Here is a 16,449-nt window from a genome sequence, read left to right on the forward strand (position 1 = left end):
ATCGGTGATTTATCGCCTAATACCAATATATCGACAATTTTTGTCGATTTTCAACGATTTTTCTCCTCTCCGATTTTTCTTGACAAAATATCGTGTCGACGTCTCCTGATACACGATATATCGCCAATATATCCCGATATTTTCCTCATTGATTACGATAAGGTAAAATTTTAAAAAATTTAAATTTCTTATGAAATTAGGCAATTGTGGGTTCTTTGGCATATCCCTAACATGTTTAATATATGACAAATATTGTTCTTTATTATATAAAATATGTCTCAATTGATTATAATTTTCATTTGTTTATTTTGTATTTGTTGTAAAATTTTCCTTGGTTGTAATATTGTGAAATAGATTGATTTGATTGTCGGTGAAAGAAGACGTACTTTTGAATTGGTAAATGGACTTGGGAAATTCCATTTATGGCTACCTTCATGAAGGATGGGAGATTGTACCTAAGAAGGATAAACAAATACAATACAAGGGTGGGCAACAAAAAGGCATGTATATTGGACAAGAGATGTCATATGCTGATTTTGTTTCAAAGGCATGTGAACGGTTGGATATTAATTCAAATGGATATACATTTCATTACACCCTTGAGTTTGATTCATCTGCACTTCAACAATTGGATGATGATGAGGACATGCATATGATGTTATCCCATAGTTATGATTATGCTCGTATTTATGTATTAAAAAGGATTCGAAGAGTAGAAGTTGAAGGAGGTATAGTCAATGTGCAAAATGATTATTGGTAAGTGATATATCTTGTATTAGTTGTCATTAATTCCATGATGTAAGGTGCTTATAATATTAATTAATTGAGTGTGCTATAAAATGCAGTCATAATAGTTCGGAAGAGACACATAATTCGGTTGCATCATGTCAAGCAAACAATGAGTCTAATTTAGGACTTTCTCAAGGCTTCATGTCCAGATGTGCATAAACTAAAGTTAGGCCACATGATTTAAGTCTTTGTCCTCAACCTATTATTGGGAGTGGGCATAGTTTTCCTAATGTAGATGAATTTAGAAATGCATTATATACAATGTCATTAGTTGGTAGATTTCAATACAAATTCAAAAAGAACTCTCTAAAGTGAATATCTGTGTGTTGTTTAGTGGATGGGTGCCCTTGGAGAATAACTGCTAATTCAGTAGGCACAACCAAAATTTTGAAGGTTAACATCTTCAATGATGTACACAATCATTGCGCAGATGTTGAGTGTTCAAGCCAACCTTCAATGCGGGGAAGGAAATGTGCTCGTGTCATAAAGCAAGTAATAAGGGCAACCCCTCAGTATTTGTCCCGTCAAATTTGCAAAGATTTCAGGAGCCGGTATGGTGTTTCATTGAGTTATAAGCAAGCTTGGACATACAAAGAAATGGAAAATGAGAGAATATATGGTCTTCTAGAAAACTCATATATGTTGTTGCCATGGTTATGTCAAAGATTGGTGGACATTAATTCAAGGACGCTTGCTGAATGTACTAGACAAAATTGGCATTTTTGGCCATTGTTCATTGCACATTCTTTTTCAATTCAAGGGTTTTTAATGGGTTGTCGACCTGTTATTGCAATTGACTCAACCCATTTGAGTGGACCATATATGGGCTCCTTATTTTCTGCAACAGCTTATTATGTTGATGATGACATGTTCTCAATTGCATTTGGTGTTGTAAGTTCAAAAAACTATGAGGATTGGCTATGGTTTTTGCAGAAATTGAAAGGCATACTTCAAGATAAAGAGGTAGTCATAATATTAGATAGGCATCAAGCAATCCTTCATAGTGTTTCTCAACTTTTTGGAGTAGAAAATCATGCATATTGCTATTGTCATGTGAAAGAGAATTTTAGTAGGTATGTGACGAAACATAGTATGAAGGGAAAAAAAATGTAAAGTAGATGCATTGTTGCTACTTGATAGTGTTGCATATGCTAGATTGGATAATGATTATGTTGTAGCCATGGAAAAATTAAAGACATATAACAATGACCTAACAAAGTGGGTTGAAGATAACAGTCCACAACATTGAGCAATGTCAAAGTTTGCCAAAAAAAACAATGGGATAAGATGACAACTAATCTTGCTAAATCATTCAATACTTGGCTGAAGGAGTAACGTCATTACACAATTTTCAACTTAGTAATGACACATATGGATAAGTTTGCTCATCTAGCATGTGATCATATGGCTACTACAAAAAATTGGAAAGCTCCAATTGGCCCAAAGACCGAGGAAAAGTTGTTGGAAAACATTATAAAGAGTGGATCATTTCCTGTATATCCCTATGTTGGTGATGTGTCTAAGGTATTTAATATGAAGGTATATGTAGACGTGAACTTGAGAGAATGTACATGTACTTGTAAGGCTTGGCAAATAGTCGGAATACCTTGTGAGCATGCATGTGCAACAATACACGAGATGAAACAGGATGTTTATGAATATGTTGACTCATATTTCAACCTTCCAATGCAAGAGTTGATATATTCTGGACACTTCAATTCAATTCCAAATCACAATATGCCTACAATTGATGCTGATGAATGTGTTCGTGATGTTCAAGGTCGCTTATATCCTTCACTTAAACCTCCATGCTCAAAACGACCACTTGGAAGGCCTTGACACCGTCGAATAGAGTCTCAATTTAGTTCAAAAAGACTTACCTTCTGTTCGCAATGTCAAGTTGCATGCCATAATCGAGCTTCATGCAAAAATCCATTTCCCGTTCCATGATTTTAGTGTTATGCTTGTATAGTGGCATGCTACTTTTTATCTTATTTTGATTGTGATAATATGTGTGGTTTATGAAATTAGAATCTGCAAGAATTTGTTTTGGAACTTACTTATTTACTTGATTGTCACGACAAAGATGTTTGTATTACATATGCCATTATTTTAGACTTATGATCTTATCATTATTTAGGGTGGTTTGTAACCATGTTTTTAATGTTATTTTGAAGATCATTATTAACTTTGTACATATTTATTACATTTGTTTAACTTATTTTCCATTGAAATACATGTTACATCATGACATCTTCAAGTGCTTCATTTAGAAATATAAGAGGCAATACTAGAAACGATGAATATCTATTTTATCATATTTGTATGTGTAAATGTTCATCAAGACAAAGGGCAATTGTTAGAATTTCTGAATCAAAGGATAACCCAAATAGGTTATATTATTGTTGTCAATATGCAAATACTAGAGATGACTATCATTTCTTTAAATGGGCATTCCCCAAAGGATTTGGTGATAACAACACTTGCCAAGAACCAGAAGAGGTTGTTCAAAGAAGAATGTATGGCGTGGATGAAGATTTTAAACATATTTTAACAAGAATTGAGTTCATGCAGAAAGTAATTTTAATAGGATTACTTTTATTTTTTGTTCTATATTTGAAAATTGCTTAATCATACACTTACTGCATGTCTATTATGTTTTGGATTATATATGAAATGCTTAATTGCATTGTACTTTGATGTATTTGTATTTGGAGTTATTTGTAATAGGTTATTTATCTCCATTATGTGGATTTGTGTTAGATTTTTAATTATAATAGTCCACAATTTTGCCTACATTTTTTATTACATTTACAACATAAATTCACTAACATTATGATAAAAAAAACCCTAACCGTATGATAAATTACAACATAAACTAACAATGCGATATTTTGACTAAATAAAGTCCAATTTGTTGGGTTGATTACCAATTTTTTATATATAATGGTTCAACAAATGTGAAGCTACTTAAAAGCAACAGAGAAAAGTTGATTGAAAAGTTTGGTCGTCATATTGACCCGTTTTTTGAAAGATTTATGTTTGCAATTTTTCACAATGATTGGTATAATGTCTTTCAAAGGCAAATACCAAGACATAATACTGAAGGATAATCATATCATTCTCACCAAGTATGTCTTAAAATAATTTTTTTTTTTGTAACCTCAAATTAGAAATGTCTTCTTAGCTTTGATAATGAGCTTTTGTATTTTTTTTTTTTTTTAAATTGCAACGATCTAAAAACATTATAGAATATAGTTATTTATAAACTTATTTTTATGTAGAAAAAAATTATACAAATATGTCAAATGAATTTTTTAATTTATTAAATTAAAATCTATTTCTTATTTTTCTATTTTTTTTTTCTAATTTTTTTTGTTCAAATGAACTCAAAATGGTAGCTTTTACCATGTGAAGGCACAACCCATATATAATATGAAAAAGATTTAGACTATGTTGATTAGTTGTCTAGATTATATTAGAGTTGCCAAAATCTTTATGGAAGCTTTTCAAAAAATGAACATGATATCTACCACTTGTAAACTTGTTTCAATGACAGGACGACCCTTACCCAGATGGAGAAAATCATAGAATATACCAGTAAAAATCAAAGTCATTCAAAGGGTAGTTCGGTGATTGGGAGACATCTAATGTATCTTTGATTGAGTTCGAAAATGGGTTATCACATGTTGAGAAATTACTCTCATGTGACCACATGGTTGGGGGCTTTTCCCATGTTATAATCTCTGTAAGCAAGAGAGTCAAACTAACAATGCTTTTCTCCCTTTGACTAATCCCCATATTTAATAATCAATTGCCTCTAAACCTACAAGATGCCCCTTCATCATGCTCCCACCCTAGTTTTTACCTCTATGCAAAGAGGCTAATGGCTTCCATTTAATAAACGCCCAACTCACCAAATTCAAATACATTTGAGAACTGTGACTGATTAGTTTTCTATTCTGTATTTGATTGTATGTAATTTTACAATGGGGCTGATTGTCATAAAATTGAGAAAAGAGAATGCATAAAGGAAAAAGAACTGAAGCAAAAAAAAAAATCGTATGAGGTTAGAAGAAAAGCATGATTAAATGCATGCAAAAATAGAGTGTAAAACCTTTTGTCATTTAGTTCTAAAGGTGTGCATGTGCTGTTCCCATATTCTACACACAAGCAGAGCTCACTTGTTTCGGCTTCTTAGGAAGGTATATAATGATGGTAAAATAGGCAATCATCATTTTCCACTTGCAAGAAAATCATAAAATAGGCAGTGGTCATTTCAATATCTATATCATTCATCAAACTAGTAAATTTGGAAATGGAACTCCATCAAACTGTAAAAAAAAAATAAAAATAAAAATAAAAAAATAAATAATCAACTACTATAAACCAACAAAATAACAAAAAATAAGAAAATCAGAATAGAACTTCCATTTCCAAACTATTGCTTGTATAAACTATTAACCACCTGCCAACCATAATTTCAGAATGTGACTCCATCATGTTTACAATGTTATAGACCAAACAAACTCATAGAATGACTTTTCTCAACTTATATAATCTTAAATAAATCATCTTTCAGAAACAATGTCATTGATCCATAGCCTGGTAGACATTTTCCCTGACTTCATTTTCTGGAGACATTATCAATTGTGTTAGGAGTTTTTCACTGTACTTTATGACCTTGTCTTATACAAAAGAGTATATAATAGAATATTAACAAAAATTCATGATCATCAAAAATAAAAAATATTTTATTCAGCACAATATAATACATTTGCAATTGTACGAGAAAGTCCATCGTTACTCCATAATTGCATAAACTTGATTACAAATATGCCATAATCCGTCCTACAAATAGTAATTAAGGAAATTATAAGTAAATTGTGCATCAAATTAGCAAATTTATAACCTGATTTGCTTTCCATAGTTAAAGAGGAATACAAATCTTGCAACTTACGGATTCAATTGTTGGACAACTTTTGGAACAACGAATTCAAATTTTGTCATGTCCACTAATGGTCTTCTTTCTTGAATCCTAATGACAGTTGACAAAACGTTCACCTTAACACAACATAAAATTATAAATATGGACATCTTTAAAAAATAATGACAATAATTCACATAAGTAATTGGACTATAACTATATTTACCAGTTTCTCTGTTAAGGCATCCATTCGCTTTTTCCTTCCGTCAATTAATGAATCCAACAATTTGATTCTTTTCGCATGAATATTCAAAATGTTTAAAGACTAGTGATTTTTCCTGCATATTGGCATGAACAACTAAAAGGAATAAAAAAAAACAATGATTTTATCAAATTAGTTTTGTTCATGTATTTTCTGCACAATACTTAAAAATATCCAATTACAAAGTACTTTCATTAAACTAAATAAAACCTATTCATATGTGCACAATTGAGTATTTTTTAAATATTTCCATAAATTGTCACATTTGTATTTTGGAGATAAGGTACCCCTCTTGTTTTCCACATCAGACTGTAATAAAAAAAAAAATACAAAACATACATTAGATTAAAACAATCTACATAAAACAAGAAAACCAATTTATAATTCTTACAACATATCTTACGCAAAGTTTGGAGATAAGAAATGTTCCTATTTTCTTTATCCATATCATTCGACAATGCATGGTTACAACCTTCATGTAAATTAATGAAAATTAGATATATAGTTTTAGAGTAATTTTATCCTAATTTCACATAACTAAATATGAATACCTTATTGTCAACCAATTTGTAGGGTTCCAAGCATTTGAAGTCGAACTTTGTCAAAAAGAAATCGTACATGGAATATAATATTTGGCTACACAGAAATAATTATGATGTTAGAAATTAAAACTAATTATTTCAAATGGCTATCTTAATTGTATTTGTTTATACTAAATTAAGTTCAACCTTACATTTCATCACGTATATCGTCCAATGCATATGCCAAAACTTGCTTTCCTACAGATGAAAACGCTGAAAATTTGATTAACGATTGTACCACGTATGGTGATTGTAGGGCAGTAGCATGTCGATGTAGCCGATATGAACGTATTGGAGGATGTCCAGTTTGGTAAGGAATAATAGCATTCGTCTGAACTTCATCCTCAACTATATGTATAGAAAATAAGAGAAAATAAAATTCATTAACGAAAATAACACGCACAAGAAAGACTAGCCATTATTATGTACTCATTATTATTTTGATATTAAAACATAAAGATACAGAAAGTATACTACTATGTTGCGCTATTGGTTGTGAGGTCGATGGGCCTGCATTATCTTCACCATGAGCAAAACGATCATTTAGTGGTGATCCATAAGCTAATTTCAGAATGCATAACAACCAAAATTAATTTTTCCAAAAAAAACATTATAGAACATTCGCAATTAAATTAAAAGTAATACAAATTATAATGACTAGTGCTATAAAAACCGTACTACCATGTGGTGGTGATGGGAAAGAATCATTGATATCAGGTTGATTATGACTTTCGCTTTGATGAGAAGATAATGAGGTTTTATTTGTATTATGCCGCTTTGCTAGTTTATCAATTGTTCTTCTCATTGTTCGAAGCAATTGGTGAATCTGTCTCTCCGCTGCATTATATTCTACTATAATTTCCTACAAAATGGTACAAAGTGTAAAAGATGTATATTATTATGCATAGCATGTTTGGTTTACTCTTTAAATAAAAGAATAGATGTAGAAGGTTCTCACATCACTAGTCTCTTCTTCAACTTCATTTACTGGATTAACAGGGTCTTCATGCGCATCTTCCCCCCTTTCATCTTCTTGAACCTACAATAATAAAAAGAATATATAATTTTTTTAAAACTATTTTTCAAATATGAAAATAAAAGAAAATGTTGAAAGAAAATTTTGTCCCTTACATCAGCTAGTCCAAAGTCGCCATAATCCTGCAAATTTGCATGCACCATTTTCTTCATCAAGTCATCACTCCACGCTGCACATATTGGGATGGTACATGGCACCAACATGGTTGGAATGTAGAATTTATTTACATAAAAAAAGTTGATACACAAATATTCCACACATCAATACGTTATTTAGAAAAGACTTGTTAAAACATAGAAAATGATATGGAAACCTTCAGCATTTAATAAAAAAAGGTATCTACCTGCAAAAAAATAAGGCAACCTATAAACCATGAGCCTTTACCCAATTGAAAATGTCTAATTCCAACAACCAATGTGCAAGTACAAATTGGCCCCAATTAACATTGATGTCAAAGTCTCCAGCAAGCAAAGTATACCACAACGCATGACTACCATCTAACTTTGATGTTGAAGCAAGTAATATAGCACATGAGAAGAAGATAAACAATTTTTTTGAACTCGCCCATGTCTTCCATTGAAATAAGCCTATCTCTAAGATCTGATAGGTTTTCCATCCTATTATTCCTATTGGTAGGTGAAAGTAGGAGCCTCCTACCAATATATGGAATACCCATAATTTCCCTTACATCAGAACAAGTAATTGGAAATTGTCTTTCTTGTCCTATGTCTAACCTACAGTGGGCTATATTGAAATGATTTATTATCCATCTGCATAAGCTATGCCTTATCTCTATGAAAGAGAGCTAAAGCAATCCACCAAAGCCAATATGTTGAATTATACTCTTTTTTTCATCACTTAGATCATCAAGTAGATGTCTAAGTTTTTTTGTGGAGCATCGACTATTTATTTTGACCTCTTGTAGAAGTAAATAAACGATATTATAAAATAAAAATTTATATAGTAAAATTAAACAACAATGTCAAAATAAAATAATACTAATTAAAAGAATGTTCAAACCTGGTTGTATTGTATTGTTTTTTGCCTTTTATCCATGTATTATACTCCACACTGCACTATAGAATTTATATCAAATAATCAATTGTCATAATTAAATGTATAATGAATCAAGTAATGTTGTAATATGTTATACTTCTAGTGCAATTGTATTGTAAATGTAGGGCATTTGTATTGTATCCTTATTTATTTTGGTGTAACTACTATTATTGATCCCAAATATAGTTACATACATTCTACTGTAAACACACTGAGCCATTGTATTAGTGGATAACAAATTTAAGTTGTTTGATGGTAATCCAATATGTACATATTGTTAATGCTCATCATGGCTAACCTTTTAAACCGTATATAATTTATAAAAACTAGGTACAACATATATGCATTATACTTACAATACAAATACACTAACGTTACAATATATTACAATATAATTTAATTTATTTATGTTTATTTTTTCATATGTTATGTCCCCTGACCATCCAATATGATGTATGACAGCTCCCAAGAATATATATTAAATCCGAAAGAATTGAAATGTAGAAAAAGATATGATACTTTGTTTGCATTAAAAAAATGATGTCCAATATTCCCTAAGACAATATTGGAAACACAATCCTAAAGAATAATACAAATTACATAAAACATCTAAAATATAACATATTTGAGAAACTAATACTAAAAACTAGAAAAGAAAATAAGATTCTAAGTTTTTTTTCCATTCTTCTCATTCATTTTTCAATGACCACCTACAACAAATAATGAAAATAACTACAACAACTTCAATAAGAGGCCAGATTGGTTTTCCCCAAATAACCAATTTAAATAACGCAATCAAACTTCATTCATACTCTATTTTTCCATTTCTCTTGCAAATCGAAGAACATAACACCGCAATAATCCAGTTGTTCAGTGAATAGGTACCCCATATAAACCCTAGAAACTAAAATCGTACGATGAAAAAATTTAAACGAACGAACCCTAGAAACTAAAATCATATGATGAAAAAATTTAAATGAACCCTAGAAATTAAAATCTAAGATTTCTCATATTTAAATGAAAAAAAAATCACCTCTTTCAGATACGATGAAAAAAAAATGCCGTTGAAGATGTCGTCGAAGCCACAATATTCAAAATGGAGACACGCCAACAATGATGCAGAAAGGAAATCTTCAACAGAGTCATTATTGGAACAATGGAACTATACACGCCTACACGAGATTTAGTATCTCACACAATATGATACCACCGTGAAAACACCCAGATGATGCGAAAGGGAAGCTTTGACGAGAATGATGCAAAATGGGAAGGTTTCAAAGGGAAGACATTGGAACGACAGTCTTCTCCATTTTTTCTTCAATTCTTTTATTCTTTAAAAATTATAATTTTAGAATTTAATCCATGGTAAATTGGTCTAATAAAAATGTTAGGTCTTCAGAAGAATTATCAAATCTACCCACCTTTCTGGGTAATTTTTTTTCCCAGCCTACCCTTAAGGGTAATTCTCCCTTTATATTATAAATAAGTACAGGGTGCACTTATAGAAAATAAACTAAGAAAAGTTTTTCCATTTTGAGACTACCTATGTCAATCTTAAATCATTTTTTTTTTCAACTTTTCTTCTACACATCTTTTCAACGTTCCTACATCAATTTGAGAATCTTTGCTTAGAGATTTTGGGCATGTTTTACTCTCAAGGTTAAGTTATTAGAAATTGCTTATTTTTTATTTTAAGAAAATTTAGTGAGTGTTTAATAATACTTATTACTTAATGACTTAAATTGACTTTTCGTTAAATTATCATTTCAAGTCGTTAACTTAAAACTTATTACTTATTACTTATTTTTTTTACTTTAAGTGTTCAGGTTGTTTGATTAAGCTAATTTAAATTTGAGATTTCATCATGCACTTCCTTTTATCATGTTTAATAACAATTTTTAATACTAATATTATAAATTTAAATTTATGATTTTGGTTTCAATTTTAGTTTTAAGTTAAATAAAAAAACAGAAAACTATCCTAAAGAAAGACTAAAGGTCTGTTTGGTAACTATTTTTAAAACTAATTCTGAAAAATAGTTTTTAAGAACAATTTTTAAAAACCGTTTTTTGATTTTTATAGAACAAAAGTTCATTTGGAAACCTAAAATGTTTTTAACATGTTTTTAATATTTTTAAATTTTTTTTAAAAACAATTTTTATATATAGCGTTTTATTTTTAGTTATTTTACATATTTGTATAATCATTTCTTAAAATAGTCCACAAAAAATAAGTGAAAATAATAGAAAATAACTAAAAGATGTTTTCTAAAAACACCATGTTTTCTATTCAAACAAAAAACAATTTTTGGTTATGAAACATGTTTTCTATATTTTTTTGTTCTGGAGAACAGAAAAATGTTCTAAAAAAATGTTATCAAACATGCCCTAAAAGCTTTGTTTGGTAACTGTTTTAAAAAATAAATTTTAAAAAAAAATTTTGACAACAGTTTTTAAAACTTGTTTTATAATGTTTTATATAACAAAATTCTGTTTGGGAGTCTCACATGTTTTTAATATATTTTAAATATTTTTAAATATGTTTTAAAAATTTTTTTATAGCTAATATTTTATTTTTAATCATTTTTCATGTTTGTATAATTTTTTTTTTTAATACAATCCTTAGAAAACAAGTGAAAATATGTGAAAGTAATTAAAAGATGTTATTTAAAAATATCATGCTTTTTATTTTTAAAAACAAAAAATAAAAAATAATTTTCTAGTTGCCAAACTAGGGGCTTGTTCAATCATGTTTTCTTAAACTTCTTTTTAAAAACAGTTTTTTATTTTTTATTTTTTATGTTTTAACTTAAAAACAGTTTTTAAAAATAAGTTTCAGAAAATATAATCAAACAGACCCATTTTTTCTTTTGTTTAAAAAAAAATGTGAAAACAACTTCTACTTGTTCTTTAAAAATTATTCTCTATTTTATTTTGTTTTTAAAAATTGTTTCAGAAAACAATAAATGAAATCGTGTTAAAAAAATTTAAAAATAGTTTTCTATTTTTAAAAGCAAAAAATTATTTTTAAATCACGGTCAAATAGACTTTTGGTTTTTTTGGAGAATGGAAAATTATTGTGAAAGAGTTCCTAAATATGAGTATTTGGGAAACCAGAAGTCATGATTACCATTGTAGTTGGAGTAAACTACACCTTGAGGCCGAGCGCTTTTGAAATGACATTAAATTTTGGGATTTTAATGGACATTTGGTCGGGAGGGACCTCTAGTATTCATAAATGTACCCTTTTTGTATAGTCTTTTTATTAATATTAACTTCGTGTGTTGTTAGTCGGAAGTGTAGTTGGGCTATGTTTGGTTACTGGAAAGCACTAAGAAAAAAAAAATACTAATATTTTTCATGTTTGATTTCAATATAAAAAATTTGAAAAAAAATAAAATATAGTTAAAATTAATTAAAAAAATTATATATTTTTAAATTATTTAACTTTTATAATAATTAAGAAAAATAAATTAAATGAGTTTAAAATAATATATAAAATAATTTATTGATTTTAAATTTAATTTTTATTTTTCTTCATTTTTTCTTTTATTTCACTTTTCTTCTTTATTTTATTTCTCTCATATTTTCTTGGAAACCAAACATAGCATAAATGATAACTTTGTTTCATCAACTTTCTAAATTATGTCGTTTTGCATGAACATAATGATGCAAGTATATATTACTAAATCAAAAAAGTGGAATGACATAATATTCTTGATTTGAAAATATATATATAGTGGAGAGTATATTTATTAATACAATTCTCATTCTAGTCTTATACCCATTAGTGCTTTTAATTAAAGATAAGTAAGTTGTATCAAATTATTAAAAAATTATGAAGTGAATACTAATTTTTAATTATTTTTTATTCAAACCTTTTAAGACCTGGGTATGTGTAGATGAGTTTGGGCGTATACTTAATTTGGGTTAAACTCGAGTAAAGATTTCCATAATTCAAGCCTACTTAAAATCTAATTTAATATTTTTATAATATTGAAATTTATATCTTATATAATAATATTTATTTATTTAAAAAAAATTAAATTATAATATTGTTATATACTTTGTGATTTTAATTGAAAGAAATATATGTTTTATTTTATTTTATTTTTTGTTATTATCTTGAAACATTATCTTATTTACTATGTAAATATATAAAAAGAAAATTTAGAAAATATTGTGATTAGATTTTGAATTTAATCCAATCAATATGAGATCAATTTAAGTTTAGAAAAAATTATAATGGATTAGGCTTGAATTGAGTACCATAGTGAAAAAGGTAGGAATAGGTTTAAATAATGGAAGAATTATGTTTTGGGGGTAGATGGACCCCAAATTAACAAAAGGTCCATGTAACTCTTCAAATTGAGCTCAAGACCCGATGAAAGTATGAAAATTGAGTTGAAGGATATCATCCTTCAGTATTTCCAAAAATGCCCTTTGTTGATTTTGAGAAAAACAAAATTAATATTTTTGAAAAATACTTTTATTTAATTTAATATTTTTTATTTAATTTAATATTTTAAAAAAATACTTTTATGTAATTTAATATTTTTTTTAAATAAATTTATTTAATTTAATATTTTTTTAAAATAAATTTATTTAATTTAATATTTAAAAAATATTTAATTTAATATTTAAAAAATATTTAATTTAATATTTTTTTTAAATACTTTAATTTAATTTAATATTTTTGAAAAAAAAAATGTAATTTAATATTTTTGAAAAAAAATTATTTAATTTAATATTTTTGAAAACTACTTTTATTTAATTTAGTATTTTTGAAAAAAAATTATTGAAAAAAAATTATTTAACTTAATTTTATAAAATATTTTATATGTGTTCTTAAAGGGTATATTTGTCCGTTACTATTTCATGTCCTTCAACTCAATTTGAAGAGTTATATGAACCTTTTGTTAATTTGGGGGTCCATCTACCCCCAAAAGATAATTCTCCCTTAAATAATTGGAGTGAGCCGGGACAAAGGACAAGAGCATAACAACACAAGCATCATTGGAGCTCAACTTAACTCCACTTGTTCATTAATGTGGTTTATGGAAGGAGGAGAAAGATAAATATTACAAACAAAACTTACTTAAAAGAATACAAAACTTATAAATTAAATATTTATAGAAATATTCCTAATAATTTTTATAAGGATATCTACTATTATAATGACATATCGATATAGAAAAACTTCTATATAATATTTTTTATAAAAAGCAATTCATACTAGTTAAGAGTTTAAAACTGATTCAAATATAAAGAATTTTATTGAAATTCTTTTTTTAGAGATATTTCTTAAAAGGACATAATAATTCTTATTTTAAAAAAACTATCCCTATTTTTTTGTAATATGAAGATTAACCCCTTTTATATATATATATATATATATATACTCTTTATCAAAGTTGTTTATATCCATTTTTGACATCAAAATACTTTTTGTAAAGTAAGGTATTTTTTAAAATATAAGATTACATTAATAATTTAAAAATGTAAAAGTTATCTTTACAAAGCGATAAATATTTGGACCTTTTAGCCTAAATATTTTTGTTTTATTAATATGATTAATTAAATATTAGAAATAGATTTTCATATTTCTTCTTAATTTTTACTGAAATTTTTTATTTTTGTTAAAAATTCAAAAGAATTTTGATTGATATATAAGAACTCGTAGTTTAATTAGCTCAAAATCTATGTATATCATGGGGAATGCTAAAAATACTAGAATTAGAAAAATTAGACATACATAATTCAGTAGTAACCAATGCTAATAACAAAAGTAGAAGAATATGACCGGAGATTTATCCGATCATTAACTTCACGATCTTGAGGGATTGGTCGAAGTGCGTGTAAGTTGGTCCGGACATCCACGGTTATCTCAAAAATAAAAAATAAAAATAAAAAAATTAACACAGTATTCTTTCTTTCTACTATAGTTTAGACCCTTCCTTCCAACTTATCTGGCTTAATTAATGGAATCTGCTTCTTCAAAATCTCACGTCCCATGGTCTTATAGTCGAAGCTACACTCATGTTTTTCAGGTAAACGATGCTCAGCACAAAACATACTTCCACATCGGCACTTAAATCCTATTATTCCCACTTTCTTCTTACATGTCTCGCACCGCTCCACCTTCTTCTTTGTGGAAGAATCATCACTGATAGTTTTCTTCGTATTTTCTGAAGATAAAGATAATTGAGTCATGGAGGTAACAACATCATCAACGGATGAGGTTGACGCTACTGTTGAACCCATAGCTTTCTCCATGGACTTTGTTTTTGCTTTCGCGGCCTCTTCTTCTTCCTTGAGAAAATCCTTGTAGCACTTAGAACATAGGTTTTGAGTGGCGGGTGTCCCGAAGAAGCCACAACCATTAACGCATAGTGGTGGATCCATCTCTTTCTTCTTCTTTCGCTCCTGTTTGCAGTTGAGTTCTTGATCTTCTTGGTGATGATTGAGATGAATGATGATCGAGATGGCTCTTTGTTCTCATATATAAAGAGGGAGGGTGGTAGAGATTGTGTTAGTTGTCTTCTAGGATTTGGAAACCTTTTCGTGATAGGTTTCTATTTTCTGGAATCTCGAAAATAGATTTCAATATTTGGCAAAAGATTTTCTTCCCACCGACGAGAAACTTCTCAATACACCTCCTCCACACGTGCACCAGCACACGTGTATTAGAGTTAATTGTCTTTTAGGATTTGGAAATCTTTTGTTAATAGGTTTCTATTTTCTAGAATCTCAAATGCTCGTAGGATTGGGCTTTACTTTTAGATTTCATTGTTTTGCTTTGTATTTAACAATATTTAAAGAAAAATATGTATAAATAATATAACTTTATATGCAAGTTCACTAAATTGTAATGGTGCAATTTAGGTGAGTTGGCTTAACTCAACCAAAAACTAACCCAACTTTATGAGAATTTTGTCAATCATTTTTAATATTCGGATTAATCATAGATTAAATTTTTTCAACTTAAACTCAATTTAAATTGGACTTGAAACAAGGTTTCAACCATAGTTTTAAAAGGTGTGCTTAAAGCGTGCCTAGATTCAAAGCGCAACTACTCCCTAACTATAGTGTCTTGCTTGCCAAGACATGTGCCTTGTTGAAGTGGCACGTCTTGCTATTTTACTTTTCATTTTTAAACACTTTTATTCTTGAAATTTATAATTGTATATTGAAATTTTTGTAATTTTATTATTTTTTTTAAATTGAATTTTCTCTTAAATGTTTGAATTTTAAATTTTTTTTATTAAATGAATTAGATTTTAAATCATATTTTGTAAAATTGATATGCATATTAAGTCAAGTTTCACTTCACTTAGATGTATGCTTTGTGTTGCACCTTACGCTTAAGCCATGGGATACTTTTGCGCCTTAGGTGCCCCTCATACCTTCTAAAACTATGGTCTAAATAAACAAACCTAAACCCAAATCTCATTTTTAAATTTTATAATTTATATTATTCATTTTATTTATTTTCCTTTTGGATTTTTTTTAAACAAAATATCGAATTATAATTATATTATACACTTTTATTCATTTTTCTCAAAAGATATATAAATTTATTTTTATTTTTTGTTATCATTACCATCCTTAAATGAGAGCATAATAATAACTCAAGCCCGGAGCACAACTTAACTCCACCTGCTGATTCTCCCTTCCCAATATTTGATGGAAGGAGGGGAAACCAAAATATTACAAACAAAACTTGATTTTAAATTCAATACGAAATGTTGGCATATAACATCTTTACCCCATAAGAAATACTTTATCATTCACTTCTT

General features: G+C 28.3%; 1 protein-coding gene across 1 annotated transcript; it reads right to left on the minus strand.

The window, feature by feature from the left end:
- Positions 1-14,596: 14,596 nt before the first annotated feature.
- Positions 14,597-15,055, minus strand: LOC100265151 (zinc finger A20 and AN1 domain-containing stress-associated protein 1). Its single transcript, XM_002269240.4, has one exon. The coding sequence runs from the start codon at positions 15,053-15,055 to the stop codon at positions 14,597-14,599; it is 459 nt and encodes a 152-aa protein (XP_002269276.1).
- Between the last annotated feature and the right edge of the window lie 1,394 nt (positions 15,056-16,449).

The sequence above is a fragment of the Vitis vinifera genome, chromosome 16 (assembly GCF_030704535.1).
Source record: "Vitis vinifera cultivar Pinot Noir 40024 chromosome 16, ASM3070453v1".
NCBI lineage: Eukaryota > Viridiplantae > Streptophyta > Magnoliopsida > Vitales > Vitaceae > Vitis > Vitis vinifera.

Bases quoted from the DNA above. Each gene is read 5' to 3' on its own strand.
- LOC100265151 (XM_002269240.4), bottom strand. From the start codon at position 15,055: ATGGATCCACCACTATGCGTTAATGGTTGTGGCTTCTTCGGGACACCC.